The sequence below is a fragment of the Rhinatrema bivittatum genome, chromosome 16, assembly GCF_901001135.1.
Source record: "Rhinatrema bivittatum chromosome 16, aRhiBiv1.1, whole genome shotgun sequence".
Taxonomy (NCBI): Eukaryota; Metazoa; Chordata; class Amphibia; order Gymnophiona; family Rhinatrematidae; genus Rhinatrema; species Rhinatrema bivittatum.
Genome location: NC_042630.1, coordinates 1,103,385 through 1,116,657, shown reverse-complemented (window position 1 = coordinate 1,116,657; position 13,273 = coordinate 1,103,385). Strand labels below are relative to the sequence as shown.

General features: G+C 48.0%; 1 protein-coding gene across 2 annotated transcripts in view; it reads left to right on the top strand.

The window, feature by feature from the left end:
• Window positions 1-13,273, top strand: part of PTPN6 (protein tyrosine phosphatase non-receptor type 6) — a 61,064-nt gene extending 47,791 nt beyond the window's left edge. For both annotated transcript variants that reach the window (XM_029580651.1, XM_029580652.1), the window contains exons 14-17: window positions 7,640-7,791; window positions 7,892-7,980; window positions 10,946-11,077; window positions 12,569-13,273. In XM_029580651.1, coding sequence (XP_029436511.1) covers window positions 7,640-7,791; window positions 7,892-7,980; window positions 10,946-11,063 — 359 coding nt within the window. In that variant the 3' untranslated portion in view covers window positions 11,064-11,077; window positions 12,569-13,273. The remainder of the gene's footprint in view (window positions 1-7,639; window positions 7,792-7,891; window positions 7,981-10,945; window positions 11,078-12,568) is intronic.

Sequence of the window (13,273 nt, the reverse complement as noted above, 5' to 3'; positions counted from 1 at the left end):
AAGTAGGCCAGATTGACAAACTAAAGAGTAGCAAATCACCTGGACCGGATGGTATGCATCCTAGGGTACTGAAGGAACTAAAAAATGAAATTTCTGATCTATTAGTTAAAATTTGTAACCTATCATTAAAATCATCCATTGTACCTGAAGACTGGAGGGTGGCCGATGAAACACCGATATTTAAAAAGGGCTCCAGGAGCGATCCGGGAAACTATAGACCAGTTAGCCTGACTTCAGTGCCAGGAAAAATAGTGGAAAGTATTTTAAAGATCAAAATCACAGAACATATAGAAAGACATGGTTTAATGGAACACAGTCAACACAGATTTACCCAAGGCAAGTCTTGCCTAATAAATCTGCTTCACTTTTTTGAAGGAGTTAATAAACATGGATAAAGGTGAACCGGTAGATATAGTGTATTTGGATTTTCAGAAGGTGTTTGACAAAGTCCCTCATGAGAGGTTTCTAAGGAAACTAAAAAGTCATGGGATAGGTGGTGATGTCCTTTCGTGGATTACAAACTGGTTAAAAGACAGGAAACAGAGAGTAGGATTAAATGGTCAATTTTCTCAGTGGAAAAGGGTAAACAGTGGAGTGCCTCGGGGATCTGTACTTGGACCGGTGCTTTTCAATATATATTTATTTATTTATTTATTTAAATTCTTTTATATACCGAAGAATAGCAGATTGCCTTCACTCTGGTTTACATTGTAACAATTCATACAAGAAACACAGTTTGTTTGTTTTTTTAACTCATAATGTAAGAACAGAATAATATGAATATAACAACTCAACAGAGGTAGAGTATAACAAGTTAGCAGTATACAATGTACATCTTAAGTTCAAAGAAATTTAATACAGAAGTATTAGGGTTCAAGAAGAGGATTAATGTTATTTGAAATAGTCTGTGAATGATTGTCTAAACAACCAAGTTTTTAGTTCTTTTTTGAACGATTTGGAATCTCTGATAGAACTTAAGTAGTTTGGAATAGAGTTCCATTCTAAGGGTCCTGCTATCGAGAAGGCTCTATTTCTAGTAGTAGATAGTTTCGCAGATGACAAGGGGGGATGATTAGTTGTAATTTTTCAGAAGATCGTGAAGAACGGGGAGACTTGTGAATTGTGATCATATTGGGGTAGATTTTAAAAGAAGCGCGATCAGCCTACTTTTGCTTGCGCATCAGACTCAAGCAAAAGTACGCTGGATTTTAGTAGATACGCGCGGAGCCGCGCGTATCCACTAAAATCCTGGATCGGCGCGCGCAAGGCTATCGATTTTGTATAGCCTGCGCGCGCCGAGCCGCGCTGCCTCCCCCCGTTCCCTCCAAGGCCGCTCCGAAATCGGAGCGGCCTTGGAGGGAACTTTCCTTTGCCTTCCCCTCCCTTCCCCTCCCTACCCCACCCGCCCGGCCCTGTCTACACCCCCCCCTTACCTTTGTCGGGGGATTTACGCCTCCCGGAGGGAGACGTAAATCCCCGCGCGCCAGCGGGCCTGCTGCGCGCCGGGCCGCGACCTGGGGGCGGGTACGGAGGGCGCGGCCACGCCCCCGGGCCGTAGCCACGCCCCGTACCCGCCCCCAAAACGCTGCCGACACGCCCCCGGAACGCCGCGACGACCGGGCCCGCCCCCGACACGCCCCCCTCCGAGAACCCCGGGACTTACGCGAGTCCCGGGGCTCTGCGCGCGCCGGGAGGCCTATGTAAAATAGGCTTCCCGGCGCGCAGGGCCCTGCTCGCCTAAATCCGCCAGGTTTTGGGCGGATTTAGGCGAGCAGGGTTCTGAAAATCTACCCCATTATCTAGAGAGGAATTCTTTTCTTTGTAAATTTCGCTATGTAGAATAGTTAAGGTCTTGTACTTGATTCTTTGTGAGATTGGTAGCCAATGAAGGTTTTTTAATGTTGGAGAGATATGATCAAACTTCCTTTTGCCCGTGAGCACTCGTGCTGCTGCGTTCTGTAATAATTGTAACGGTTTTAAAGTGGATTGAGGAAGTCCTAAAAAGATTGCGTTGCAGTAATCAATGCTTGAGAAAATAAGAGTTTGTAGAATCGTTCTAAAGTCGTTTGGGTACAGTAAGGGTTTGAGATGTTTGAGAATCTGTAGTTTATGAAAGCCTTCTCTCATTTTTATAGCTATACAGTTTTTAAAGCTCAGTTCATTATCTAACCAGATACCAAGGTCCTTTATAGGATTCTTCATTTGGATGTTAGAGTTGTCAATTTGAATGTTGGGTATTTGAGAAGATTGAGTTGATATGTTTCTCTTTATTAATATCCATTCGGTTTTGTTCATATTTAGACAAAGTTTTAGTTGGTTCAGAAAAGTTTTGATTGATTTGAGGTAATTTACTGTGAGGGATATGGCTTCTTCAATGGTAGTTGTTATAGGGATTAGAAGTTGGATATCGTCGGTATATAGAAAGAAAGTGATTCCAAGGTTGGAGATGAAGTGACATAGTGGTAGGAGATAAATATTGAATAGGGTGGCAGATAGCGCAGATCCTTGTGGAACTCCTGTTTCAAGGGGGTAGGGATCAGATGAGAAATTGTTAAAGGTGACTTTGAAAGACCTGTCTTTTAGAAATGAAGTGAACCAATCAAGGGTATTTCCAGATAGTCCTATGTTGGCAAGGCTTGAAATTAGAATATTGTGATCGACTGTATCAAAAGCAGCGGATAGATCAAGCATAATTAATAGGTGATTCAGTTTGTTGTCAAAGCTTCTAGTTAATTTGTTGGTTAAGTTTATTAGAAGGGTTTCAGTGCTGCGGTTCTTCCTGAAGCCATGTTGTGCGGGGTGGAGTATGTTGTTGTTTTCAAGGTGTTCGTTTAGTTGAAGCAGCACAGCTTTCTCAGTCAGTTTGGCCAGTAAAGGGAGGTTGGAGATTGGGTGATAATTATTCAGATCTTTGGGGTCTATATTCTTTTTCTTAGGGATAGGAGTAATAATCGCAGTTTTCAAGTTTTTAGGGAGAGAGCCCTCTTCAAGTGACTTGTTATATTTATATATAAATGATCTGGAAAGGAATACGACGAGTGAGGTTATCAAATCTGCAGGTGATACAAAATTATTTAGAGTAGTTAAATCACAAGCAGATTGTGATAAATTGCAGGAAGACCTTGTAAGACTGGAAGATTGGGCATCCAAATGGCAGATGAATTTAATGTGGACAAGTGCAAAGTGATGCATATAGGGAAAAATAACCCTTGCTGTAGTTATTTATTTATTTATTTATTTATTTATTTATTTAGCATTTTTATATACCGAAATTCTTGTAGCAAAGCTACAAATCAAATTCGGTTTACATTTTAACATTAACAGGCATGTAAGAATGCGGTTACATAGAACAAGGAAAATTAACTAGGATCAGCAAGTGATAGGTATTACCATGAACAAAATAGTATGATATTTATGTGTAACAAGCTCAAAAATAGCTAAACAAGTAACAAGCAAGACAAATAGTTAAACAAGAAACAAGCAAGACAAATAGCTAAACAAGTAACAAGCAAGACAAATAGTTAAACAAGTAACAAGCAAGACAATAGCTAAACATAGTTCAATCTGGAAGAACTGCGGTTTTAGAAGGCTGCATGTAAGAATGATATCTGGGATTACAATATGGTTATTGTCTAAGGGAGCCATTTTAAGATGGAAAGGGCGTGATTAGTGGGAGATTATTGGTGTAGATTAAAAGCTTGCTCGAACAGCCAAGTTTTGAGTCTCTTTTTGAAGGTGATCGGGCATTGTTCCTGTCGGAGTTCGGGGGGTAATGAGTTCCATTTCTCGGGGCCCGCTTTGGATAAAGATCGTTTGTTTAAAGAGGATTTGATAGATGGGGCTAGGAGGGTATTCCTGTAAGCTGTTCTCACCGGTCTATCGGGAATATGTAGTCGAAAAGGGATATTGAGCTCCAGTGGGATGAGTTTGTGGATTGATTTGTGAATGATAGTAAGGATTTTGTAGGTGATTCTATACTTGATTGGGAGCCAGTGTAGGTTTCTCAAAATGGGGGTGATATGGTCTCTTTTGTTGGTTTTAGTTAGAATTCTGGCTGTGGCGTTTTGGAGCATTTGTAGGGGTTTTATGGTGTTAGCTGGGAGTCCGAGTAGAAGGGAATTGCAATAGTCGATTTTTGAGAAAATGTTTGCTTGTAGAACTGAGCGATAGTTACATGATCTTAGGATCCAAATTAGGAGCTACCACCCAGGAAAAGGATCTAGGCATCATAGTGGCTAATACTTTGAAATCGTCAGCTCAGTGTGCTGCGGCAGTCAGAAAAGCAAACAGAATGTTAGGAATTATTAGGAAGGGAATGATGAATAAAACAGAAAATGTCATAATGCCTCTGTATCACTCCATGGTGAGACCCCACCTTGAATACTGTGTACAATTCTGGTCGCTGCATCTCAAAAAAGATATAATTGTGATGGAGAAGGTACAGAGAAGGGCAACCAAAATGATAAAGGGGATGGAACAGCTTCCCTATGAGGAAAGACTAAAGAGGTTAGGACTTTTCAGCTTCGAGAAGAGACGACTGAGGGGGGATATGATAGAGGTGTTTAAAATCATGAGAGGTCTAGAACGGGTAAATGTGAATTGTTTATTTACTCTTTCAGATAATAGAAAGACTAGGGGGCATTCCATGAAGTTAGCAAGTAGCACATTTAAGACTAATCGGAGAAAGTTCTTTTTCACTCAACGCACAATAAAGCTCTGGAATTTGTTGCCAGAGGAGGTGGTTAGTGCAGTTAGTGTAGCTGTGTTTAAAAAAGGTTTGGATAAGTTCTTGGAGGAGAAATCCATTAACAGCTATTAATCAAGTTTGCTTAGGGAATAGCCACTGCTATTAATTGCATCAGTGGCATGGGATCTTCTTAGTGTTTGGGTACTTGCCAGGTTCTTATGGCCTGGATTGGCCACTGCTGGACACAGGATGCTGAGCTTGATGGACCCTTGGTCTGACCATTTCTTATGTTCTTAACATGAGTGGAGGGGAGAGTGAATTCTTCTTTTATGTTCTGCAAAGGATTTAAAAGAAATGTCTGAAGATAGCTGGGTTGGAACATTGCCAGAGGTTAAAGCAGCTGGGTCAGAAAATCAGTTCTTTAATCCATAAACATTTTCAGAGATGTATAGTTTTAAGTTGTCTATATATATGGGAGTGTGGCTCTATATATAAGTGAATCTTTTAAAATGTTGGCTTTTGGTACTTAGTTTTATCTTCATTCTAATTGGGATTGTCTTCTGTTATTTTTTGATGTTGTAAACTGCTTTAATGACACTGAACTGATTAGTGGTCAATCAAAATAAAAAATAATAATAATTAATAATAAAATGCCATAGAGAGCACAGTTTGCAAAGGCATTTACCTGTGCTAAAATTGCCTTTCCTGCCAGACCAGCCCAGACAAGTGAATTGTACTCCCCTACCAGCAGGTGGAGGTAGCGTGGCACTTTCCTTCCTCCAGTGCACTTAAAAGTACTTACAGGCCGATACATTGTTATCCCGCGTTTGGACGCGCGTTTTCGACGCCCTAGCTTTACCCCTTGTTCAGTAAGTGGTAATGGCATGTAGAAAACGTGCGTCCAACCCCCCCCCCCCCGAAACTAATAGTGCCCGCATATTGATGGCCCTATTAGTTATTCCCGCGCGATACAGAAAGTAAAATGTGCTTTTCTGTGCACCCTCCGACTTAATATCATGGCAATATTAAGTCAGAGGTCCCAAAAGTTACAAATAATTAAAAAAATAAAATAAAATAAATTTAAAATCGCGGGTTGAAAACCGGACGCTCAATTTTGCCGGCGTCTGGTTTCCGAACCCGTGGCTGTCAGTGGGCTTGAAAACCGACGCTGGCAAAATTGAGCATCGGCTGTCAAACCCACTGACAGCCGCTGTCCACAGGCCCTAATTTGAATAATTTTTTTTCTGAATCGCGCACACAGGAGAGTGGCCTGTGCGCTCTCCTGTGCGCACAATGGGAGAGAAGGTGCTCGCCCGCTCTCCCGCGATTTTTACTGTATCGGCCTGATTGGGAGAAGCAGGGGTCCTGGAGGCAGATTTTCAGCAGATACAGATAATAACATGACATAGATTTCCCTATGACACCGGCAGCCTGCCTGTCTGTGGCTGCAGCAGTTTATGAACTGAACGTGTGTGCATATTTACCCTTTCAAATTTGGTGCAGCTCATGAGTACAATGGCCTTTCTGTCAGTTTAGAAATGGGCCAAAGTGGTAAAGAAAAAAAATTACAAAGTGTAGGAAAGAATACCCAGAGACAGTTCCTGGGTTCTGGTGCCGGTCCGGATTGTCTCTGCTCAGATCCAGGTTCTGGTGCTGGTCCGGATTGTCTCTGCTCAGATCCTGGTTCTGGTGCTCGGCTGGATTGTCTCTGCTCAGATCCAGGTTCTGGTGCTGGTCCAGATTGTCTCTGCTCAGATCCTGGTTCTGGCCCGGGGGCAGGATCCCACAGACTCTGCTGCTCTCGCTGCTGTTTCTCCTCTTTCCCCCAGGATTAGACGCAGTTTTTCCTGTTCTCTCTTTGGAGTATTCGCAGTACAGGAGGAAATCAAGCAGGAGAATTCATTGCTGGAGGAAGTGGTGAAAGCTATTAGTGTAGCTGGGTTTAAAAAATATTTGGACTAGTTCCTGGAGCAAAGAGGCCTAAACGGTTATTAGCCAGGTAGACTTGGGCAAAGCCAGAGCTTATCCTGGGAGTGAGCAGCAAGGAGCAGCTCTAGTATCTGGAGCCTGTGACTGGACCGGCCATTGGATGGACCCTGGGCTGCACAGCATTTCTTATGGCCCAGAGCTTGAAGTGAACTGATAAATTATCCTTGATGGTGTTTTCACTCTAAGGAGGTAATTTTCAATGTAAATGAAATAGAATAATCGTAGCAACTTCCAAAAGCCCATTTACCCGTGTTAAGTGCCCTTGAACAAGTAAAACCCCAGTTTAGAGCAGGCAAATTCTTTTGAAAATTATCCCCCGTCTGTTTCATTTATATTTCATATATAAATGAAACCCATCCCCTCTAACCATTTCTTTCTTTCCCCCCACTCCATCCCCCAATCATTTCTCTCAATTCCATCTCAGTTATCCAACAACCTCTATTTAAGTCTCGTTCATTATATAGTTTATTTAATTTTATTTTATTCCCTGTTTTCCCATAAGTTCTATGTAAAGCCTCTGTTTTGCTGATTTTGAAGTTATAATGTAAACCGAACTGATGTTACCCTACGAAGTCCGGTATATAAAAACCACAAATAAATAAATATATATATTTTGGATGTCTTTTATTCTGCCCTTACATTCCAAAATATTTACGTCTCGATCCTCACTTGGGATGCTTTTTCCTGCAACCTCGGAGGGGAAGGGAAGGAGCTGGTGCTTCCTATGTTGTGATTGATAAGACTACGAGTTATGGAGGGGCAGCAGATTTAAAAATAACCTGTTTCTATCGTCTTCTCTTGATGGTATGCATGGGAGATAAACGTATACAAGATGCTGATCCATTTTATTTGCACTTCAGTAAAAAGTTTAAAGATGAAATTGCATTTTGGGTTTTGTGCAGAGTCCGGTTCCTTGGTGCTTCTCTCTCACGTTCACGCGCGCTCCTTCTCTCTCTTCCCCAGGGGTTGACAGTGACATTGACATTCAGAAGATGATTCTGATGGTGCGATCCCAGCGCTCTGGCATGGTGCAGACAGAAGCGCAGTACAAATTCATCTATATGGCAATCTCCCAGTACATCGAGGCCACCAAAAAGAAGCTGGAGGTCATGCAGGTGGGATGGGGGGAGCGGGAGGACCCCAGGACAGGAAAGCAGCTCCTTTAGTGCCCACGGACAGGACTTGCCCCTGATGAGCTCTGATTTTCATCCATAGGCAGGAAAGAGCGCAGAGTCAGAGTACGGAAACCTGGGATTTCCATCCAAGAAAAACACACACGCAATAATCACACGCAAACCATCAAAGTAAGCATCGACCACTCCTCTCCCCTCACCCACCCTCCAGCAGAGAGAGAACCCACTCCTCTCCCCCTCACCCATCCTCCAGCAGTGAGACCCCACTCCTCTCCCCCTCACCCATCCTCCAGCAGAGAGACCCCACTCCTCTCCCCCTCACCCATCCTCCAGCAGAGAGAGACCCCACTCCTCTCCCCCTCACCCATCCTCCAGCAGAGAGAGACCCCACTCCTCTCCCCCTCACCCACCCTCCAGCAGAGAGAGACCCCACTCCTCTCCCCTCACCCATCCTCCAGCAGTGAGACCCCACTCCTCTCCCCCTCACCCATCCTCCAGCAGAGAGAGACCCCACTCCACTCCCCCTCACCCATCCTCCAGCAGAGAGAGACCCCACTCCTCTCCCCCTCACCCACCCTCCAGCAGAGAGAGACCTCACTCCTCTCCCCCTCACCCATCCTCCAGCAGAGAGAAACCCCACTCCTCTCCCCCTCACCCATCCTCCAGCAGTGAGACCCCACTCCTCTCCCCCTCACCCATCCTCCAGCAGAGAGAGACCCCACTCCTCTCCCCCTCACCCACCCTCCAGCAGAGAGAGACCCCAATCCTCTCCCCCTCACCCATCCTCCAGCAGAGAGAGACCCCACTCCTTTCCCCCTCACCCATCCTCCAGCAGAGACCCCACTCCTCTCCCCCTCACCCATCCTCCAGCAGAGAGAGACCCCACTCTTCTCCCCCTCACCCACCCTCCAGCAGAGACCCCCCCCTCCTCCCCCCCTCACCCATCCTCCAGCAGAGAGAGACCCCACTCCTCTCCCCCTCACCCATCCTCCAGCAGAGAGAGACCCCACTCCTATCCCCCTCAACCATCCTCCAGCAGAGAGAGACCCCACTCCTCTCCCCCTCAACCATCCTCCAGCAGAGACCCCCACTCCTCTCCCCCTCACCCATCCTCCAGCAGAGAGAGACCCCACTCCTCTCCCCCATCCTCCAGCAGAGATCCCACTCCTCTCCCCCATCCTCCAGCAGAGATCCCACTCCTCTCCCCCTCACCCATCCTCCAGCAGAGAGAGACCCCTCCCCTCTCCCCCTCACCCATCCTCCAGCAGAGAGAGACCCCTCCTCTCCCCCTCACCCATCCTCCAGCAGAGAGAGACCCCTCCTCTCCCCCTCACCCATCCTCCAGCAGAGAGAGACCCCACTCCTCTCCCCCTCACCCATCCTCCAGCAGAGAGAGACCCCTCCTCTCCCCCTCACCCATCCTCCAGCAGAGAGAGACCCCACTCCTCTCCCCCTCACCCATCCTCCAGCAGAGAGAGACCCCACTCCTCTCCCCCTCACCCATCCTCCAGCAGAGAGAGACCCATCCTCTCCCCCTCACCCATCCTCCAGCAGAGAGAGACCCCAGTCCTCTTCCCCTCACTCATCCTCCAGCAGTGAGACCCCACTCCTTTCCCCCTCACCCACCCTCCAGCAGTGAGACCCCACTCCTCTCCCCCTCACCCATCCTCCAGCAGAGAGAGACCCCACTCCTCTCCCCCTCAACCATCCTCCAGCAGAGACCCCCACTCCTCTCCCCCTCACCCATCCTCCAGCAGAGAGAGACCCCACTCCTCTCCCCCATCCTCCAGCAGAGATCCCACTCCTCTCCCCCATCCTCCAGCAGAGATCCCACTCCTCTCCCCCTCACCCATCCTCCAGCAGAGACCCCTCCCCTCTCCCCCTCACCCATCCTCCAGCAGAGAGAGACCCCTCCTCTCCCCCTCACCCATCCTCCAGCAGAGAGAGACCCCTCCTCTCCCCCTCACCCATCCTCCAGCAGAGAGAGACCCCACTCCTCTCCCCCTCACCCATCCTCCAGCAGAGAGAGACCCCACTCCTCTCCCCCTCACCCATCCTCCAGCAGAGAGAGACCCATCCTCTCCCCCTCACCCATCCTCCAGCAGAGAGAGACCCCAGTCCTCTTCCCCTCACTCATCCTCCAGCAGTGAGACCCCACTCCTTTCCCCCTCACCCCCCCTCCAGCAGTGAGACCCCACTCCTCTCCCCCTCACCCATCCTCCAGCAGTGAAACCCCACTCCTCTCCCACACCCCATCCTCCAGCAGAGAGAGACCCCACTCCTCTCCCCCTCACCCATCCTCCAGCAGAGACCCCACTCCTCTCCCCCTCACCCATCTTCCAGCAGAGAGACCCCACTCCTCTCCCCCTCACCCATCCTCCAGCAGAGAGAGACCCCACTCCTCTCCCACACCCCATCCTCCAGCAGAGAGAGACCCCACTCCTTTCCCCCTCACCCATCCTCCAGCAGAGAGAGACCCATCCTCTCCCCCTCACCCATCCTCCAGCAGAGAGAGACCCATCCTCTCCCCCTCACCCATCCTCCAGCAGAGAGAGACCCCACTCCTCTCCCCCTCACCCATCCTCCAGCAGAGAGAGACCCCACTCCTCTCCCCCTCACCCATCCTCCAGCAGAGAGAGACCCCACTCCTCTCCCCCTCACTCATCCTCCAGCAGAGAGAGACCCCACTCCTCTCCCCCTCACCCATCCTCCAGCAGAGAGAGACCCCTCCTCTCCCCCTCACCCATCCTCCAGCAGAGAGAGACCCCACTCCTCTCCCCCTCACCCATCCTCCAGCAAAGATAGACCCCACTCCTCTCCCATACCCCATCCTCCAGCAGAGAGAGACCCCACTCCTCTCCCCCTCACCTATCCTCCAGCAGTGAGACCCCACTCCTCTCTCCCACCCCCCATCCTCCAGCAGTGAGAGACCCCACTCCTCTCCCCCTCACCCATCTTCTAGCAGAGAGAGACCCATCCTCTCCTCTCTCCCACACCCCATCCTCCAGTAGTGAAATACCCCAGTCCTCTCCCCCTCACCCACCCTCCAGCAGTAACATTCCCCAGTCTTCTCCCCTCCCCCCATCCCCATCCCCTGCAGCAGCCTCACACCCTGTCTCCTTCCTCGGGGTTGTAGGCAGAAGGAAGAAGTGTATGAGAATCTGCATGCAGCCAAAGGAAAGAAGGAAGAGAAAGTGAAGAAGCAGAAATCTGCTGATCAGGAGAAGTCTAAAGGATCCATCAAGAAAAAATAGTTCCAGAGAAACAGGTGATCCATTCCCTGTGTGCTTACCACTCACTCCCCACTGCCCCTCACCGAGCTTCTCTGTGACCTTCATCAGCTCACGGAACCTCCCCATGACCTTCAGTTGCTTGCTGCTTGATTTTCAGCTGCTTGTTGAGCCTCTTCATGACATCCATCAGCTCGATGAGCCTTCCTGTGACCTTCAGTCCTTCACTGAGCTTCTCTGTTACCTTCCTCAGTTTGCTGAGCCTCCCCATGATGTTCAGCTGCTTGCTGAGCCTCCCCCTTGACTTGCAGCTGCTTTCTGAGCCTCCCTGTGATTTTCCGCTACTTGCTGAGCCTCTCTGTGCCCTTCAGCTTCTCGCTGAGCCTCCCTGTGACTTTCATCTGCTTTCTGAGCCTTCCTGTGACTTTCGTCTGCTCGCTAAGCCTCCCCGTGACTTTCAGCTGCTTGCTAAGCCACCCCATTACTTTTAGCTGCTGAGCCTCCCTGTGACCTTCAGCTGCTCCCTGAGCCTCCCCATGAATTTATGCTGCTCGCTGAGCCTGTGACTTTATGCTGTTTTCTGAGTCTCCCCATGACCTTCAGCTACTTGCTGAGCCTCCCCTTGACTTGCAGCTGCTCCCTGTGATTTTCCACTACTCGCTGAGCCTCCCTGTGACTTTCATCTGCTCGCTAATCCTCCCTGTGACTTACAGCTGCTCGCTGAGCTTCCCCTTTACTTTCAGCTACTTTCTGAGCCTCCCTGTTATTTTCAGCTTCTCACTGAGCTTCCCCATTAGTTTCAGCTACTTTCTGAGCCTCTGTGACTTTATGCTATTTTCTGAGCTCCCTGTGACCATCAACTGCTCGCTGAGCCTCCCCGTGACTTTCAGCTTTTCGCTGAGCCTCTGTGACTTTATGCTGTTTTCTGAGCCTCTCTGGGACTTTATGCTGCTCGCTGAGCCTCTGTGACTTTATGCTGTTTTCTGAGCCTCCCCGTGACCTTCAGCTGCTCCCTGAACCTCCCCATAACTTTATGCTGCTCGCTGAGCCTCCCCGTGACCTTCAGCTGCTCCCTGAACCTCCCTGTGACCTTCAGCTGCTCCCTGAACCTCCCCATAACTTTATGCTGCTCCCTGAGCCTCTGACAGTTAGTTTATTATTTAACTCCTAACTCTGATTACATAGCAGGTGCAGATATCACAAGCCCACCATGCCATTCCCAGTAGGTATGGATATGTCAGAAGCTATGGCTCATGCTTGTGGATATTCAGTCCCTGCCTGTGTCTCCCTATTATGTCTGTTGTTAGAAAAAGCATCTCAGCCATCTTAGACCTTCTTCCCTCTCAGGATTATAATAGAATAGGGAGGAATGAATTAGTTAAGACAGAACTTCTTCCTATTCTCCTCCTGCACTGAAAATTAGATTATGTTAAATTACGCCCCATGTTTCCTGACCAATTCTGGCTGTGGGTTTGTTCCCAAATTGCTTCTCATATTATATATATATTTTTTTTTCTTTTTGATTCCAGGATGCAATGTGTGCAGCCCTTACCACTCTTCCTGCCATGGAAGGATGCCAGCAGAGAGAAACATTCAGAGTCACCATATTATCTCCCTATCGCTATCCACAGGCTGAGCCGGGTCTAGTGGCACCCCCATGGCATGCTGGGAGTTGGAGTTCCAGTTCTCCAAGAAGATTAAGAAATACAAGCCCCAGCATGCCCTGGCTTAGCCCATCCCTGATGAGTCGGAGTTAGCTGGGATCACAGGCTGAATATTTTCAGATTACTCTGAGAATCACCACAGTCTGAATCTTCTGCAGTGCAGTCCTGCTTCTCTCTTCCCATTCCACAGGTGGACGCGCAGTCTCACCCTGTCTAAATTAAAACACTCCTAGTTCTGATTTATCTATGACAGGCATGAGATCAGAGCTGGTCCCTGGATTTATAGGGAGCACTGAAATCTTTGCCAAACTCCCATTAGAGAAAAAAAGCAAAATAGCAGGACTGGGGGAGGCTTATAGAGAGGAGCTGCGTCTTCTGCTGCAAGAATTCAATGTCCTGCAACTTCTGAAAGGGAGAAATTCCATAGAGGGAATGTGCACAATGAAAAGGAGACATTTTACACAGATTCTTAAATACAGACCCCCAAATTTCCATGTGGTTTCCACAAAATCCATAAATGAAAAAAAAAAAAGATCCGAGATGACGATCTGAGGTCACCCTCCAGCTTCA